The 20,283-nt window shown below is 38.6% G+C and overlaps 1 protein-coding gene across 3 annotated transcripts in view; it reads right to left on the reverse strand.

Annotated features, from left to right (window-relative positions):
• SCAPER (S-phase cyclin A associated protein in the ER) overlaps positions 1-20,283 on the reverse strand; it is a 137,659-nt gene that overhangs the window by 115,493 nt on the left and 1,883 nt on the right. For all 3 annotated transcript variants that reach the window (XM_063412436.1, XM_063412435.1, XM_063412434.1), the window contains exons 2-7: positions 19,830-19,905; positions 17,276-17,393; positions 12,010-12,080; positions 8,634-8,825; positions 702-802; positions 139-255 (exon numbers count right to left, since the gene is read on the reverse strand). In XM_063412436.1, the coding sequence (XP_063268506.1) occupies positions 139-255; positions 702-802; positions 8,634-8,825; positions 12,010-12,080; positions 17,276-17,393; positions 19,830-19,892 (662 nt within the window). In that variant the 5' untranslated portion in view covers positions 19,893-19,905. The remainder of the gene's footprint in view (positions 1-138; positions 256-701; positions 803-8,633; positions 8,826-12,009; positions 12,081-17,275; positions 17,394-19,829; positions 19,906-20,283) is intronic.

The raw sequence follows: 20,283 nt of genomic DNA on the forward strand, positions 1-20,283 counted from the left end.
GGAATGCAAATTCATTGCTTATATGATTTAATAAACAACAATACATTTGGGATACTATAGAAAAACAGTGCATTCATGAACTTTGCTTCAAATGAATCTTTATTTTAGCTTCAATAAACTTCTTAACTGGTTTCATACCCAAAATTTAAACTCCTTCGAGCATTTGATGTCACACTAATCCTGTCTGTGGATGGACTTGGGATCACGTGGCGTCCTGGAGACATTTTCTTCACTTCCCAAGCCAGTGAAGTAGGTCTGCAAACCCAGGAAAGAAAAGTTTAAAAATACAACTCACAATGACTCTTCCTCTATCACCTTTGAGGAGGACTAGAACCAAATGCTCAGTGCATTAACAAATCCTGCTGAATTTAATCATTCATCTTAGCAATTGTTTCTACACCAACTCCAAACCCTATTAGCCAGACCCTTATCAAAAATAATGCCTCTTCACAAGACTGCAATGTTTATTTCAAATTCCAGTATAGAGCAAAGCATCAAACCAGTCATTTACAAGGAAAAGATGGGGCAAGGACTGGAAATATCCTCTACTTCTAAGTGATAGTGACAATGCACATTAAATGTCCTCACACCCATTTTGTCCAAAAGGAAAATTGGTTCTATTTGCTGAATCTCTGCTAGAAAACAAAGTTTACTGTGAACTTTACTCTCTCTGTAGATTAAAAAAATATAAATCTAATTACCTGCTTTGAGCATCAGCTTTTTCGAGCTTCTCCTGTAGCTGTATCCAATCAATCAATGCTTTGAAGTCCCTTACATAGTTATCAAGCATCATCAGGACTTCCTGAAAAGCAACCATCACATCAATCTTTCCATTTAAAAAACAATCCCCCACCCCAATAAAGGAACTGAAAAGAAAGGAGGACATTTACTATTTAGCTTTCTCATTAAACCCAAGAAAATCCCTGAAAACAGGAAGGCTCAAATAATCAAGACTTTTATGTGAACAATCATTAAAACATTTATCCTAATAAAAAGGTGCACATTCTTCAAGATCTGTGTCAGCATCAATGTGTAAAGACAAAATGGCAACATTTGCAAGAAATTAATCCTCAACACATATAAGGATACCTTTTTCATTATTTATGTCCCTTTTTTGGTCAGTGTTACCTTTTAAAATATGCTGGACATACATCACCAAGAAGGCAAAGCTGTATAAAACCTAACAGGTTTGTGGAAGACTAAAAATATCACAATTAATCTGCTTGTGAAGTAAAAGCAGACAGAACTACACAAAGGCAACAGCATCAGAACTTGGGTGGGATTAAACATGCATTGTCAGAAGTGACACAGGCGTGCTGGAGATTTACTCCCAATATGCAAAATCTGAATGAAGTGGTTTGAATCTGGAACCACATGTTGGTCTCCAACAAATAAAATTAACCATTACAAAATGACATATAAATTAACTTACACCAGGAAGAAAGTCACAGACAAAATGGCAGTTGCTGAAGAGACTTGTTTCTGATTAAAATATCCCGAACTTTGAGAAATTATTGACTGTGTCTACTGATGCCCAGTTGGCACAAACCTATGAGTGTAGTTCCTACGGTATGGTCAGATTACATCCAGAAAGAATGAAAAATTCAAGGTAAATAACCTCTATTCAGTTAATGGCACCAGCTTTTCACAGTAAAGCAGAGCAAAACACAACATAATGGAACTCCCAATTGCGTTCCCTGAGCAAACTACAGTTATCTACTGCCACTGGCAGAGAAAAGAGCAATTCTTTGTATTCCACATATAAACTCAAAAATCATTGACTGAACATGACAAAACACACAGACTTAAGGCACCTCCTAGGCAAAACTGATTATAACCAACAAAGCACATGAATGCCTTTCTAAGGGAGAAAGTTTGAGCTCATGTCAGAACTACTCTGTCCAAGACAAGAAAAATGTGTCCTGTACTCTGCCATGACAATGTGCTGAAAATAATCAAAATCCATGAATGAAGCTTGAATTCTACAAAACTTTAATGAGCTTCACATGCAGAATGTAAAGTACAGACATAATTTTGGTATAAGGTATAAGGAAAAACACTAATGATATAATGTTGCTGCTTCGCAAGTTCTTTACTATGCCAAAGTCATTCCTGCTGGTAATATGATAAATTTTCTACTCAAAGCAAGTAATTACTACTTAGAAATTTTGGGAACATATACAAAGGAGAAGGTATTGGTTTTTAATTGTGTAACTACAAATTTTAACAGTAAAACCTTTGACACCAAAACCAGTAAAAACATTCTCCTACAGTCCAGGTAGCTAATGCACATTTCTGTAACATCACATCCCATACATCCTTACTCTCAATTGTATTTTTAACAGAAAAAGGACCTCTAACACATGCAAAATGCCTTTTCATATAAAATCATATGGATTAATATTTATTTTGCTTAACTCTAACTTTGAAATTCAGCTTCAGTTTTGATATAAGTATCCTTTTAACTCCTCTTTATGACACATATAGAGCATATGCTGGCTGCTGTAAGGCAAAGGCACCACAAAGTCAGACACCAGTGAAATCAAACAATCTCACTGCTGACGCAAACCTTGCTCTTTGTTTTGAAATATTTCCCAAAAATGCTAACAGAAATCTTTCCTACAAGGCAGTTGGTTTACAGCACCAAAATAATTCTCAAGTAAAGTCTGCTACAAGAAATGAACAAGTCAAGTGTTTCAGCCAGTTCTTTTTTCAGTTCCACTAATAAAATTTCAGCTTTCTAATCCAATTCATGTCCATTTAGGTTAGCCCATACTAAGTTGTGCTGACTGTTACTAACAATGAGAGCATAGAAAGCAAAATTTAATTCTGAATCATTTACTTTTCAAGGCAGCCACTGACATATTACTCACAAAAAAAAAAATTAATGTGAATATGAGTTATATTTCTGAAGTTAGCTGGCACAGGAAAAAAACACAATAAATGGTTTAACCTATTTTAAGGAATGTTTAGCTCCACATTATCAGAAATGATCAGAGCAGACTCATGCAGCTGTAACCCAAGCCATGTTTTATGAACAAGGGAATACAAACAAGACAAGCAGCTGGAGCGGCCCCATACTCACTGATGCACATCTCTCTCCCTAAAGCTATGAGGGCCATTTTGTCAAGCAGGATGGAGCAGAACAAAAGTGGCTCTGAAAGCGCCGTTGCAGGCATGCAGATAACTCCATATAGATGTCCAGCTAAAATTACCAATTAGTTCCCCAATGGGCTGCACGGCTTCGATTGGTGTGTAATGGAGCCGGGCCGGCGCGGGGCAGGCCGGGCGGCGCCGTCCCTTTGTCCTCTGACACAGGATCCCGGCGGGGCTCCCGGAGCCGGCCCGCTCCTCCCGCGGCACCGCCCGCAGCCCCGGAGCCGCTGCCCAGCAGGGCAAACCCGCACCGCAAACCCGCACCGCAAACCCGCACCGCAAACCCGCACCGCAAACCCGCACCGCAAACCCGCACCGCAAACCCGCACCGCAAACCCGCACCGCAAACCCGCACCGCAAACCCGCACCGCTGGGGAGCTGCTGACAGAAAGGAACCTGCATGGGCCACGCTGCACCGGAGTCACAACAGTTTTGGATCTATTTAATTTCTCAAGGTCATATCCATCCTGTACGATTTTTCGAGAGACAGTTTGAACTAAGAAAGTAATACTGCTGAAAAACAAGCCTTCAAGGAAAATCAGTGACATGAAACTCAAACCAGCCACAATGTAACTCCTGTTACCTTTTCCTCTCTGTTCTTGTCAACTCTCTAAACAACAGTTGTGCCTGTCTCTTTTTTTGCTCTCCCTTCTTTTCTCCAGCTTTCATTGATTACTCATTTGCCATGTATTTATCTCAAAGTTGGACTTTAGTCTCTTCAGACAGGTGATCCCATTAATTACTTCGTAATCCACAAAGATCTACCTTGGAACAATCCTCGGTCAGGACTCGGGTCCCAGATAGGCCCTTGTAATCCTTCAGAACGGAAGCACATTCACAAATCGCTTAACCACTTTGAAATGTCATTTCATGCATTTATTCTCCCCTTCTCAAACAAGGAAGAGGCAAACAGGAGGTACGGAAGACTGTAGGATTTTAAGATTACTTCCACCCAAAATAGTAGCACGCACATCAGGGAAATTAACTCACTCACCACATCTGTACTTTAGCTTATTAGCCAAGTACATTAGAAACATGGGTTCTATTTTACAAATTATGCCTACTTTATGCTGTTTCATTATGTAATATTTTAGTTTATGTATTTACCAAAATACACTTTTTTTTTTTTTACTGGAGCATGCTTTTAGCACACAGACTGAGTTCCTTCTTTCTTTTTTTTAACATGTTTCCAAGGTTAACTGGTTGTTTCAGTAATTTGACAAAAATATTGCTTCAAAAAATTCCTTGTAGTCTTTTCATACAGTCGAGTTACAGATAATTAAAGCCAGCTCTGGGGTTGGTTTGGTGATTGTCAAAACAATTCTTACAGCTTTGAGAAAGGAGGAAAGGAAGCAGCTCCTCTAGACAAAGGACTCTCCTTATATCAACTTCAGTATGTGAAAAATAATATTTTAAGCAAGCACATGGTCTTGCAGATCCAAGTGTTAAATGTACCACATCTGGCCTCAGTTGCCCCTCACTGATGCACCTCTGACGTGGCAGCCAGAATCCCCTGCCTGACAGGGATGTGCTCCAAAGGCCCACAACCTTTTCCGAAAGAAATTTCTCCAGCAGAATTAATGCAGTGGCACATGCAGGACTCAATCACACAAAATTTAAATACATGCACACACATATGTCTGATGCAAAGGATGGAGAGGCAGGAACAGGGACACCCAGACTGCCAACTAAAAGACATGATGGCTTTTCAGAACAGATCACCATTTTGGAAGACCTCATCTCTTTTTATGTTTAAGACTGAATGCTTGATCATGAACCCATTTTCCTGTCCTTCTCTGTTGACTCATCCGTGGAAGATGACAACGATGAAAAAGTAAATGTCCAAAAAGAGGCAGCAGGAATGCTCAGAGATTTTCACTGGGCATGGACTGCCACAATACAGCCATGTTATTTATTTAGGAAGATGTATACTCTTGGTAAATATCCCCAAATTCAGAACTAGAAAGAGTATTTTGTGATTTCTGCATGGCAGCCTTGCACTCCTCTGCCAGTGCTGGCTGTCCCAAATGCCAGCAATGGCTCAGCTGCCTGAGCAGGAGTCTCACTCTGCATGGACAGAGTGAAATCAGTAGAATTTGCAGACCAGGCCCAAAAGCAGCCCTCAGAGAGGCTCCTCTCTGCTTCTGGGAGCCATCAATCAACCCAAACTCTCTCACAGACACGCCCCGACCCAAAACCCTTAACTGAAGTTAATTCAGCTGGTTCTTTCACAGGGAACATCACGGAACGTGTCTGAACTTTTAATGAAGGTCTTTACACACCTCCTCACCTCATGCTGTTTGTGAGAAATAGAACAACAGAACTCCACTGCTGAATTTTCCATTTCATAAGAGGGAATTAGAAACTCAAACAAAATTAAGCTGTTTTCACTGAACTAGACTGATTTAAGAATGTATCTGTAAAATTCAGAAACAAGAGAAGGCCAAAACCTTCCAGAAATAACCAGAAACTAATGTTAGGTGAAAAGACAAGAGACTGTACAAGCATTAAGTAATGCTAAACAGTAATGTAAAAAGAATATAGAACTACATTTTTACAAGATAAAAATCAGCTTTTTTGAAAAGAAGAGCTGAAGCTGTTAATTCATTCTAGGAGGAAGAAACCTCCAAAATTAAATTAAAGGTAGTTTGATATTCTTCTATACCTGCTGTATCATTATGTGTTGGATCCAGCTGCTCAAACTCTATCAACAAAGGATTTATGTAAGTGTGTAGTGTTTTTTATATATGCACACACACACATATATAAATACAAACTCAGTTGCTGAGACCTGAAAACACCACAGAAGAACAGCAGCTGAAGACTTTGTTCCATTAACCAAAACTGACTACAGCATCTGCCTTCACCTGTCTAAAATTCTTTTTGGTCTTAATATCTTTTATCGTACAGCAGGAGATTTAAAGGCATCACCATTTCTGCTGAGCCTACACTTGCCACCCAAACCTAGAAAATAGTAGGTAAAATATTAGGGTTTATAAATGCCAGACACACAGAAACCCAGCTAACGCAGAGAATATCCACACAATTTGCATTTCAAGTGTTGAAGGTTACATCCTTATCTACTAGGATATATCTATTCTTTTGTCACTATTGTACAAACTAATTTATGTGCAGTGAGATGATGCCTGAACTTGAGAACTCCTCATTTATTTCAGAAATAGTTCAACCATGCTCATCCCACCTTTCCACACAAAGTGTCCAAGCCATATCTATATATCTACATACATGATTTGAGAGTTCTCAATTCCAAATCAATAGCAGGATACCAACTTCAGCAGAGCCCAAAGCTGAGAAAATACACACGAGCACTGATCCTCTTACACACACTGCCACTGTTTGGATCCTCACCACAACCCTTCTGTCTGCAGTTTCAACCACAAAGAGCCACCAGAGCCCTTTCCCACTGGGGAGCATCAAACATCTTCAGTGACAACGCAATCGATGAAACTGCAACAACTCGTAAGGACACAGGAGAGCAAAAGGCACAAAATACCAAAAAAAACCAACTAACACTTTTATACCAGGTTAAGCAGAAGTTTGAAACACCAGAAGTTGTCACATTTCGTTTTTACACAGGTCTTCTTACAAGACAACCTTTATACAATTACAGTGTTTAAATAGAATAGCACCTGCCCAATTAACCAAGACAGAAGTTTAAAAAGTCAAAATTAAAGAAGTTTTTGATAATGTGAATTTATCTTAATTGAAAGGATTTTTCAAAATACCACTTAAAGAAATAGAAGGAAAGGTTACCAGTGGTACCACTTTGGTTTCTTATTTAGTAATTCTTTCCTACCTATGTCCAGCAGTCAAAATGGGAGAAACTGGACTGCCTGTCAAAACCACGATAAAATAATGACAAATAACAGAATTTATAGAAGAGAAACATTATCAGTAAAAATAATTTTCAAGACCAAGCAGTTTCACACTTGGTAACTTAATTAACAGAAATGGTAGTAATTTATCAAAAGAACAATCATCATTTAACAGTAACCTGTAAAAGAAAATCCCACAGACAAAAGACCACAGCACAAACACATAATCCAGCTGCTCAGGTAAGGCATACTTTTGTGCTGAGAAGAAAGATCTTCTGAAAGGTAAGAGTAACATGAACATTACATAAGCTTCACAACATTTGATACTGGACTGCCCTGTTTGCTCATTTTTGGGTTTCTTACCTCTGTTTTGCAAACAAGTAACCTGATCCACACAGATACATCCAGCATTGTCACGAATTTGCCAAAATGAAGACTTTCCACTTGGGCTGCGCAATGTCCCCATCCAAACGCAGATCAACTAGCCCGATTAAAATGCTGAATGATATCTAACCCCCAAAATATGTGATAACAACACAAATACGCTGCTGTTCTTTCAGTCACAAAAGTTTAAAATGCTAATTTAATTACAATCCAAGGCTGGTTGACTTTCTTAAACCAAAAAATTCTGCAGAGAAGTTTCCTGAGTAGGAAGACAGTTCAGTAACAAAATGTTAAATCGTGTTAGACCAACCAGAGATTTGGAAGCCTGTGTGCTACTGTTCAGTTCTCAAAGCTGTTTTCAATGAAATGTATTTGTACACTAATCTCAAAAGCAATTTGGCCGTGTCTGATTACAGCAGAGAATGAGATGCATAGGATAAGAAAAAAAGTTTACTTAAATTGATATATGAATTTTTTTACAGTGATTAGATAATCATTTCCAGAATGTGTTGAGTTTCCAGCCATGTTTAATATGAAAACAAAGTCATATCTTTAACATTTCTTTTATAATGTATTCTGACTTCTCTTAATGCTTGTGATAAATGCCATTTCCAAAGCATGAGTGATTTTTATTAAATGACAAGGGTATTTCTACAGTTCTACTAGAAAATCACAATAAAATGTGAACCAGATGCACAAGCTATTACAAATCCAGGTTATTTGAAACTGGGAAGTGTCTTACAGTGACATCTCAACTAGACATTGCTTACACTCAGCCACCAATCACTTTCTTAACAAAGGGAGAATGAGAAGAGTGATAACTATCACTGCAGAAAGGGAGCAGTGCGTAATTAAGCCACTTAACAGGCAGCAAATGAACGTGAAAAAAGCTGAACTGCAACAGTGCCACCTACAGTAAAGGACATTACTGGGAAAAAGAAATCAATCAGTGTTTAGTCACAAAAGTAACAAATTCAGAACTCAATAAACAAAATCTGATTTCAGCAAAAAACTGAGCTCTAATAATATCATGTACAACACAAGTTTTATACACTTCAAAATTTAGTCCCTCTCAAGATGAAAGTGTTTTCTTAAATATAAACACATATGTCCTCAGCTTTCCTATTTAAAAGCCTACACAAAATACAAATGAAAAAGTAACACGTTCCCGAAGCTCTAATTTCTCCTTTACCATTTTTCTGAAATATAAAAAAGCCAGATAGAATCCAGGCAGGCAAAGAACAGCTGGAGCATTACCTTGCATTCCACCACACTCTGGTCTGACTCGCATGTGACGTAGATTTCATCCACTGCCCGCCGCAGGTTGTCGAACAGGAACGCCCAGTACCGCGCCCGCAGATCCACCTTGCGCGGCTGCCGGGCTTTGGTGGGGCTTTTGTCAAAGCTTTTGTCTCCTGCTCCTGCTAATTTACAGTCCAAGGTAGTGTTCTGAAAACAAGAAGGTACAGGGGGAAAGGAGAACAACAAACAGAAGTATGGTAAGGAGTGGGGTTTCTCTGCACCTTTCATCATCATATTGAAACACCTGTAAACAAGAACTTCTTCACTGAAGTGCAATGACTTGAGTTTTTTAACACGCACTTTCTTAAATATAGGCAGCACTTATGTTCAACTAGATTCTGTTTCTTTGACAGTTATAATATTTGCATTCTACAACATATTCCAGTATGAGATACTCTGCCTCTCGGCATACTGGAAAGATACATTTTCTAATTACATATCCCGTATTACTTATCGTAATGTGTATATCCAGAGGTGAAAACAGCATTTTACTAATAAACATACAGGCAATATTCCACCACAGGGAAATTCTATTACTAATGCATTACATATGACATGATTGTTTTTAAACCATCATGCTAATTCGTGTTAATGCCAGTGAAATGCTGAAGTGGCTCCCCCTAAAACAGCCTTAAGTGACCCAGTACTGCTTTGCTGCACAGGTGCAGGGGTCAGCCATGCTCAGTGGGATGGGTGTGTAGGATATTCCAGAGGGTTCTGAAGCACACCTATTTGGCTAGAAATACCAAATCACCCCTTGGTCCCATGACACTGCCCTTATTAAATCTGAAATTCTCTCCCACAGTAGAAAACAAACTGTAAAATGCTGCTACCATAAGCTTGTGCATTCCACAGCCAGTGGACAAGCATTAAGCCCAGTAAACACCAAGTGACAGCCAACCGTGTGCTACTTGGTGATGGAGGTATTAGCTACCTGGTAAGGCAGTCTGGTTTGGGTGGGCTCTTTTCATTCATGTATTTAACAGCACCTTTAATGTAGTTTTGATGCACTGCTCCCCTGAGGCATGTATCTCCAGCAATCAATTCCTACTGGAGTACTCTTGCAGGGATTAATGCAAAATCCCACTCTAAATGCTCTGCTTTGGTGACTGAATAAGAACAATCAAATGACACCACACATAACAGTACACTGCATTTATAATTAGAATATCTAGTCACTAACTAGAACCAGTGTAATTTTCAAACAACTGGCTGGGATTCAAGCCCTTTTGTCCTGTACCACACATCATTAAACAAATTCCACTTTGCAATTAGGGAGGGAGACACAGTGCTGTTAGAATGGTTATGCTCTCACCTGTGTTTGTGGTGAGATGCTAATTTTTCTGCAAGAAGCAGAAGAATGGGCACCTGATTTACTACAATTGCACCAACATCTCTGCTACCCTTACATATATCTCCAAGTGCTCCAAGTGTACTCCAGATGAACTCCAGTTAATGCGTGCACAAGAGTCATGCTCAGAAAGATGCATGGCATAAACAACCAATGAACAGCAACTTCAGAAGGGTCTCATATTTTTTCTTCCATTACATAAGTCACCTCTTAAACTGCTGGGAGAAAAGATGCTCCTAGGCTGAGGCCTTGTGTAAAAATATTTAAAACAAAGCTTATATACTAGCTAATTTATAGCTCCTTGAAACTACAGTTCATAATGATGCAACTACAGAATCATAAATAGCTACATTAAAATAACAGTGCCACCTGTTGCTGCCTATATCTATAAAATGTGGAAAGTGATTAGGTTTACAGTCATTCAGATAATACTGTTGATATAAAGGATCAGTTGTTTTGGAATGGGAAACATGCATAATTCCCAATATTTGAAAGATACATTTTCAAACCTATCTTCAAAAGACAATGTCATGGAATATGCTTTGATATTTAGCAATAAATGTTATCCATCTGCTGTATTTGGTATCCATTTATCTTCTCTCATATATCAGCCATATTATAATGAGGAAAACAGCATGTGTAGGCTCTGTAAGTCACAGCAGTCCCATTATTATCCTGTGAGCAGACTTTCAGGGTCTCAGTAAAACCTCAGCAATGTTTACAGCTACCAGTGTTCCTCCAGAAGATCTTTGAAAGGATAAAACCCTCTAACCTACCTGATTTATTGTAAACACCACCACACAGGCAGGTAAGCATTAGGTTGGTGGTTTGTTATTAGAAAAATTATTTTAGCTTGCAGCAACAGTTCAAACCTTCAGCTGCAGAAGATGGGAAGCTTATGTACCTTTGAAATTAACAGACATGGGAATATCACTTCCCACATCCCAAGTAACCCAGCACCGATGAGGAAAGTGACATTAAAACTGAATCTCTCTTGGTGATTTTTGATTTTTTTTTTCCCTCTAATAGTTTCAGTAACTTGCCTTGGACTTGTGGAAAGTATGCAATGTATGTTTATACTCTTGGGATGCCAAAATTTATTGAATGTATATTTGCCAGCACCCTACTGAAAGGAAGATAAGGTTGGTAAGATCATATGAAACAGCTCTTGTAAGTTTATTTTCTTGAGATTAGTGGCCCATTTATATGTAAAGGAAAATTGAAAGTGAAAGCTCAACAAAACTAAGCCAGAACAGCCACCGATTACAGCAGTATCCAGTGTCTGAAAAGCAGCAGAAATAAAGGTGCAGAATGCCAAGTTGAGATGCCAAGATGCACAGGCACTCAGCAGTGTTCAAACCTTAACTGAAGCACCAGGAATGCACCGTGCCTAAAGAGCTTCAGTAAAACAATCCCACACTCAGCAGCAACCCAGCACTCTCTTAAAAACTCAATGTTCACATAATCCCCAGGTGAAAAAAAACCTGAATAAAAATAGGAGCAGTTTCTTCTTTACAATTCTCATTCAAACTTGCTTTCCAGTTCTAACTCTTAGAAATTTTACTCACTTGGACTTTTTTCCAAATTAAGATATACTGACTTGAGCCACTAACACATGAGATCAAGAAATTTCCTTTACTTAGAAACTGGGAAGAAAGGTAGCCCTTGTTTAAGCAGCATAATTATAGGAAGAATATCCTATATCATTTTATTGAACAGCACTTTCCCTAAAATAACTTTAATGCCAATAAGTCATGTGTGCAGAGGCTGGGAAGTGCCAAAAGAAAAAGCAGAGGAAGACAGCCTAAATTCTGGCAATTTTAACTTCTGAATACATGACTTTGAAATTCATATGCTTTAAAATTACAATGTATGCACAGTTTTAGAGAAGTATTAATCAGCCATCAATGTATCAGTGATATCACAGAAAAACGGTGTTATATCATCAATTTTATGTCACTATAAAAAATGAGCAGATACCTGTTTTGCAGTCTTGTGTGTTCCTTGAGCCACCCTTTTTGTTTTTCCACCAGACTGCCATTTCGATTTTCCTGTGGGAGAAGCAACTGTTTTAATCAACACTAATGATTTTAATTAAATAGAGCACTCTAAAATGCACATATCTCATCTTGCAATGTAAAGAGAGCGGCACAATTTCTGAGTTAAGAGGTTTGGCAAATTTGATATTCGAAATATATATTCTACTGTTTAGAATGTGGATAATGCCAGAAAACATTGGAAAATGAAAAAAATACAAGAAAAGCAAGACATACAGACTTCATTAAACAAAGGTAAGCTTTGAGTTTTGAGTGCCTCTAAAAATAATATCATCACAATCTACATGTCAAATATGATACTGGTTTTCTATATAAATTTTAAGAAGTCTGCTTTTGAATGACTGCCCATCAGCTATTACAGAATTAAAACAAGAAATATATTTGTTAGGAAAACCAAATGTAATGATTAAGTTCTTCTGGAACTGTTCTGCCAAGAAAGATGTGAAAAAAACACAACTTAGGTCAGGATTTAGTTCATCAACATTTAGGCAGCCAAAGGAAGAGAGAAAAGCATTCACAGAACACAAGTCAGTGTCCTTAAGACCTGAAACCCCTTCTCAAACCTACCTGTCCTCCTCCACTGCTTATACATAGTGACTTTAGCAACTGTGCTTCCAAAATCAGTTTAAATTCCCCCGGTCAGAAGGGGAGATTCCAGGTCTCAGGGCTGCAGTGGTGGCAATTACCTGATTTAGAGTTGTCTTTGCATAGAAAAACCTGTTTGCACTTAATCTTTGAGATTTGCCATGGGGTAATGTAAAAAAAAAAATCCTCCAAGTATCTAAACTTGCACAACACAAAAATCATAGGATTCAATTACCAAAAATGTAAGCAAGCTAAGACAAAACAGTAACCATGGCCAGAGTTTTCTCTAGCACAGATTACATCCAAAGAGAAGTTTCAAGATTATTTAGCTGGATGAAGCCAAGAAAATCAATGCATTAGTTGAATACAGTTCTCCCTAGACCATGGAGATCATTCTTGAATTTCAGAATTGTCCGGTGGAGTTTTTAACAGTTCTGAGGCCAAAGCCCCAAATGCAGCCCAGCTGTTTCACATTGTGCTGGTTATGTAAAGCAGCTGCAAACCTGTCTCAATCAAGCAGTTGTACAGCTGGTTTGCACAGCTGGTTTGGATCACTGGCTATTCCGGGCAACAAGACTTTTAATTTAAAATAAATTAAAATTTATTTGCTTGATAATTCATTTTTAAAATGCTACATTAGCCAAAAAGCAGGTATTAACTAATATATTGAACTCAATTTAGGAGCATTCAGGAAAAAAAAAATTATTCAGCTACTGCATGTATCAAACCTTCTTAGTGATTAAAAAGCTTGAACTGGGGAATAGTTCCATGGCAGACTTCTGATAACAGAAGTATTTCAATCACCCAGGTTCAATCACTCTCTTCTGACGTGATTTACATTCTGCAAGAACAAGGTTTTGAAAGCAATGGCATACAGGAGCACAGCGAAAAGGTTTGCCACAAATATGGGTACAGTAAAATTAAAAAGGGGCAGAGGAATACATCAAGTTGCAGACTCTTTAGATTTTATAAAATCCAGAATAACAATCCATCATCTAAGATCTGTGAAATGTGTGAACAATTCCCTTCTAAAGACAAAAGCAAGTTTCCTACATGGGGCAGACATTTAGATGCAAATAGCCAGTTTTCCAAACCTAATACAGTGTGGGGCAAGGACTAGCCTTTTCTTCAAGGTGTGTAGGCCAGAAAACTTTGCATTTCAGCAGCAGCCACATTTTCAAGCTTTCCTATCCCTTTTCTTACAAAAATGGCTCTGGTAATGAGAAGATTATTTCTGCTGTTGTCCCTCTACACTCCCAAGCAGTGGCTGCCCTGCTCAGTGGCTGTTGGTATGTTCAGGGCAGCTGGTGTGTAACTGGAGTGTAACTGGAGTGTAACTGGAGTGTAACTACACCGTGCTGGCATTGCTGAGAGATGTACAGACTTCGGTGACACCAAAACGGCACCCTGCTAGCAATTCACTGAATTGTAACAATTGAGAGAACAATTGGGACCCAAGAAGATCATCTCCTTTAGCTATTAGGTTGCCAATGTGAAATATATAAAATATCAAAGTTTCGCAGCATTGGAAGAGCCACAGCCATATTTTACACTGGAAGTCCATTTCCTCCCTGTCTGGTGTTTAAATATGAAGCACACAGGGTTTATGATTTGTGAAGTCTTTCTGTCTAAAAAGCTGAGGTGCCAATACCTGCCCAAACCCCCCACTAATAACCTATTTTCAAAAGCTATCTCTTATCTAACAACCTCAACAACCATCTCGCCCACCTCTCTCTTCTGGATAGTTTTACTGGTATGGGAAATGTGGGAACTGCCTTTACATTTAGTAGCTAATTGCAGCCTTCATTTCTGTCCTGGCTATGGCAGAGATCAACTGCACGTGTCGTTTCAATGTCTCTGGCACTGTTCAAGATTACACCCTCAGCAGAAATGGTCATTTTTAACTGAGGAAGCAAATTGAAGTTTCTAATCCTATTATGAACCACATCTTCTTACAAATTTGTAGAGTGGCAGTAGATGCTAAAATTTGTGTGTAGTTGCTTACCTGCGTTCAGTGCCTCAAATTTTGTTCTAGGCAAGTAAAATAATTATGGGGCAAAAAAAAAGGAAAGGAAAAATCTGAAACCCTCCCTTGGAATGATCACAGCTTTCCAAGGGGGGCAAAAGCAACGTGACTGCCATTTTGACTGGTGGCTGCAGGTCTGGAATGCAAATTCCATTCTGGTGACAGAATACCAGAAGAGTGAATTTGTCACAGTTTCAAGACTCCTAAAACACCAAGTCAACAATAGTGTTCATTAGTTTACCCAACACAATCTGCTGTGTACTACTGAATTTGTGAAGGAGAATTTGAATTTCAATGGCTGAAAAGTGTTAACAGTCACTGTCTCTTCTAGGCCATCACCACCATGCCTGGGATTTTGTCATGGTATTGATCTGTATTCATAATTACAGTTTCAGATCTGACATAACTGGGGTGCACAGTGCTCCAAAACACACAACAGACAGATCACCTGCCATTCCAGGAATCTCTTTCCTTTTTAAGGAAACACTGCTTACTGGCAGGAGCTATATATTTACAGAATGGAATCAGAAGGTTTTGATTTCTCTTTTATCTTTGTGTGCTATGTAAAATACACAAGTCTTTCAGAGCAAGAGGAAGAACAGGAAGAAGAAAATAAGCACACAATTTTTAAAGGGAATAGAAAAAGGATACAATGAAAATGTGAATTCAGCATTTTAATTAATCAACCCTCTATAACATTACCCCTAGTAATAAAAATTTACTCATACCTTCACTGTGTCTGGGAAATAAAACCCTCATTATGAATAACAGTATATAATTTAAAATGTTAAATCACACAGTGGTGCTGCTAAATCAATACCTCTGAACATTACGAGCAGAAGAAACCACCCAGAGACAAAATTCTGTTTTGTACAAAAGAGCGGCAGGATTGGCTCAGGCACCTTGAACAACTGGCCTGATTTACACAAGCCTTGAACAAGTCAGAACTCTCCTAATCCACAATATTGCTGTATCATCCCTCAGGGACACAGCACATATGGGAGGATCAGCAGAGAATGAACCAGAGCTCATCGACACCGACACAAACACCTCCATGCCAGGCAAGGGTCAAGAGATAAAGGAAGGATCTGGCGCTGCCCGGCTTTCGCTAACCACAGGTTCCTCTTCACAGGGAATTTTCCATCAGGCAATAATCATCAGACCGTTTGCATTGTGCAAAAAGGTCAGCATGTAATTTAATTTTAAGAAATTTTAACAAGAAAGCACCATTGACAAAGTTTAAAAATTACAATGGGGCTAATATGACCAAAAGAAGGAAATGAATACAGCTACTTGGATTTTAATTACCGTACATAACTACTATTTAATGAAAGCTAAAAATTCACTTTTACATTCATTTATAATGGTTTAGCTGAAATTGTTAGAGCAAACATTCATCTATAACGCACAGTCATGTTTAAGGAAAAAGTCCTAAAGCTTCTAAAATAATATTACAAGCAAGGTAGTATTAAAAGATAACAAACTCTTTACACAGAAAGTGAATCAACCCACAAGCTGCTCAAAAATACTGCTTGAAATAGACTGCATGTTCCTTTACCACACACACACTCACATCACTGCTTTCCCCAGAAGTGTAATTTGGAATCCAGAAATACTTTGGGCCCCAGTTCTATTCTGTTTAAAGACAGTTTCGGCTTTGCATCAGACAGGGTGAATTATCTTGCAACTGAAGACATAACATTTTTTACACACATCTTTTCCACTGGCAGAATCCCAGAACAGCTGTGTGAGGTTGGAAGGAGCCTCTAGAGATCCTTTAGCTCAACCTCCAGGCTGCCCAGAGCTACGTCCAGGGAGATTTTGAGCATCTCCAAGGAAGATGATGCCCACAGCTTTCCAAGGCAACTGTTCCCATGCTCAACCACCTTCATAGCATAAAAAAATTTTACTGTTAGACACTTGTGTGCAGCACCTGGACAGGGATATGCAGCTACCAAAATATTTGAGATGAAGTTCTCAAAAACAGCATTCACACATCTGGAACAGCTTGAGGAGGATAAAAATAAAAGTCAATTCCTGGCTCCTTAAGTCATCATGCCACAAGAGAGTATTACAACAGTAACAAAACTGTCCTGAGGACTTGCATTACAGAAACCTGTCCCCACATATCCCCTTCTTTAGAGATTCTTCACTGGCATTTATCAAAGCTGAAGTGATCCCAAACTTCCAAATTTCTTTGTTTTAGAACACAGGGAGCAATTCGTTAGATAGTTCCAAGTCATCCCTACAATTCTGAATTCCCCAGTTACAAGAGATCACTTTAGGACAACATCATTGTATTATATAACTATCTTGATAATATCAGCAGAAGAAAACTGCTTAGAGTTTTAGATGTTACTTGCAGACAAAATAGTTTTTAATCTGTCACAAGAAGGTTTTATAAAGTGTTCTGCCAACTGAAAGGCACATTTTGGAAAAAAAATTCTAAATTATACTAAGCATGGTAAACAGAACATTTTTAAATAGAGAAATTCTACGTAAGGAAAATATTTCCAGCAACTGCAGCTGACAGAGGAACAGAAGTGCAAGGAGCTGGTGGAGACTGTTACACACATACCATCATCTTCCTTGCTTTCCAGAGGCACGCTCCACGCAATCAGGTTCCTTGCTGTCCGTCCCTCTTCTGCCACTATCTTCCTCACTTTGTCATGGCTGTTGGAGCGTTGGAAAGAAGCCTGAAAACAAGAAATACATGGATGGGTACACGAGAAAGGGAAATCTTTGGTCTGACATGTTGATTTAATCCAGCATGTGGTTACACCATCCAGAGTGGCGGGGACAGGTGCTGAATTTTCCTCACATATCTGACACAGGTGTATGCATCCATTTTCACCCCCGTTTTTCTGCACAGAAGCAGATTTACTCATCAGTATGCCATAGGAGTTACTACCCAGCCCTCAACATGGGCAGATTTACACCACATCACTTTCATTTAATTGCTTGTCAATGATGCTGGAGCATCACAACAGACTTCACAAATGTTTTAATTACCCTGTGTCAATTACAACTAATTATACCAAAGTACATGTGTTGGCTGATTGGTGAGAGCCTGGAGAAAGGCATGAGCTGTACAGGAACCATCTGAATCATGTATGAAAGCCCAGCTCTCTCACTGAGAAGACAAGAACCTAGAAAGAATTTCCTGGCAACTGTGATGGGCTGTTACTACAAAGCTGCAACCACTCAACGACAGAATAAGAGACACTGGGGATGCACTTCATTTACCTAATAAACACAGTTCTTTGTGCTTGTAAAATGCACCATCACAAGATATTCGAAACCAAATACATTAAGAAGTATTTGTATCAACTGACAGATGTCAATCAGATAAAATCTTGCCTCTTCTACAATGGAGGAAAGTTAATACTCAGAAAATAATCTGCAACAAAGCCAGACTATGTACGGTGATGATAAACTTCTGTACCCTGATAGCACAAAACTGCTGACCACGTCAGCTTTAAACACTGGCAAACTCAACCACAAAGAACTTAAATAAACCTAAGTATTATTTTAGGCACGAACAGACTGATTTTCTGTAGCAGTAAATTTTCAGGAGGTAAATTTTTCCTCTTTGCATTCTTACCATCGTATGGCTCAAGCCTGGAACCAATTCTACATCTTTAGAAAGAAAACAGAGTAAAATTACACTAAAAACAAATATAGCGGATGAGTGGCTAGAATTTATTTAGGCAGTAAGAATCACAACACAAATGAGAAACTCCTTTTACTTGAATGCTAGTGTAATAGTTTTCAACTTGGATTTCTCTCATCCAGATGTCTTCAGTTGCCTGTTTGAAGTCACAGTGTGCCATCTAGTGCTCCACAAACCTGCCCAGAGACACGGGCAGGCAACACAACAGAGGAAAAAACAGCACTGCTGTATCTGTGAAGTTCTGGCAGAGAAAATCACATGTATTGTCCCAAAGCAACTCAAATAAAGCACATAAAAACCCCAGAATCTGTGCAGAACTGGTTCTAGTCTATCCTTATTCTATACAACTAATTGCATATTCTTGCTAGGAATTTTCAGTAAGAGTACCATTTCTGCTGCAGCAAGTGTGGTTTGGGTTTTTAATCCCTTGTTGTTTAATAACATGAGTGTAAAACTTTGCATTAGTCCACAACAAACGAACTTTCTAAATTATCTATCCTTATACAAGTCAGAAAAGCTTAAAAGGAAACAGTAAGTATCTCATCATGACATTTCAAGGTATTTTGTATAATGAAACTAGAGCCTAACTTAAAATTCTCATCTCATAACTCAGACATCAGTCAAAAAAACCCAACAAACCCTTGAGGGACGCCCAAACACGAGTCAGCAATGAGGAACAGCAAATCGTTGTGCCACAGGCCAGAGTGGGAATGAGCAGCCCTCTCATTTGACAAGGCCTCACCACAGTCCCCTCCCTCACACCACAGACACGACACTGACACCTGGTTCCTGACTGCTCCCTCAGCCTGAATCCCTGCTATTTGCTGCTCAACTATCCAAAGTTACCTTCTGCCACTGCTCTGCATACAATCAGCCCTTAGGCAAAAGGACGGACCAGAAACTACTCAGCCTTAAATAGCAAATGTTTGATACTTAATCTGTACTGCTTCTTTTCATGACTATAAAGGACTTTTATCAGGATTCTGTTTTTAATGGTGTTCATAGATATAAATATATTGATGTAAACAAACCAACTAGTTTCATCCACTGCATTCCCAAAGAAAATTAATTCAGCTCTAACCTCAGCTCCTGCTAAGAACACCACACTGTGAAGTGTAACCAAACATTAAAGTCTTACACTACAGCACAGGTTGGATGAAAGCAGCTTAAAAAAGGAGTCATCTGAAAAAGAATGAATGCAAAAAAGCCCAGATACTAACAGAACTAGGAATTCTGCAAAACAGAAGAAATTCTCAAATTTATTCTACCATAAAATTTCTTTTTGAAGGTTCCTCTCTCCAGTGTTAATGAGTAAAAGTTATTAAGCTCCTAGAATCAATACTTTCATAAAAGGTACAAATGAACTGATTTATGAATGAATCCCAACATGAAAAATTAGTTTATCTTGCTGTTGAAAAAACACTTTGCCATATGGTGTTATAGTTACTGAATGTCTTACCATCATGTTACAGCCCTCCTCTGCATCAACAGGCTCACTTATTACATTTTTGGACGACCCCATTGAGTTTTCATACCTGTGTCAAAAAAAAAGCAATTAATTATTTTAACTTAAACCACTTCTAAAACTACTCTTAGCTTGCTGGCAGCATTTAGGTCATGGACAGTAAGGTTGTCAGAAGATAATTTTATTTGTAAAGCGTTTGCATTACTCCACACTAAAACCAGCCAAAAGTCCAAGAAAACAAAGTGAGACTGACACTACAGAAAAATGTAATTTTATATGTCAGAGAGTAAACAGTACAAAGACCATCAAAATTTCAAATAAATTATTGCACAGACTGCTCTAGGACAGTCATGCAAGCAGAATAATCTTTCCTGTGACAGTGAACTGGGCAATTCAGTTTAAGAAGAAAAATTAATCAGAGATGCACTAACAATCAGCATCAGCTAAT

The sequence above is a fragment of the Prinia subflava genome, chromosome 15 (genome assembly GCF_021018805.1).
Source record: "Prinia subflava isolate CZ2003 ecotype Zambia chromosome 15, Cam_Psub_1.2, whole genome shotgun sequence".
In the NCBI taxonomy this organism is placed as follows: Eukaryota; Metazoa; Chordata; class Aves; order Passeriformes; family Cisticolidae; genus Prinia; species Prinia subflava.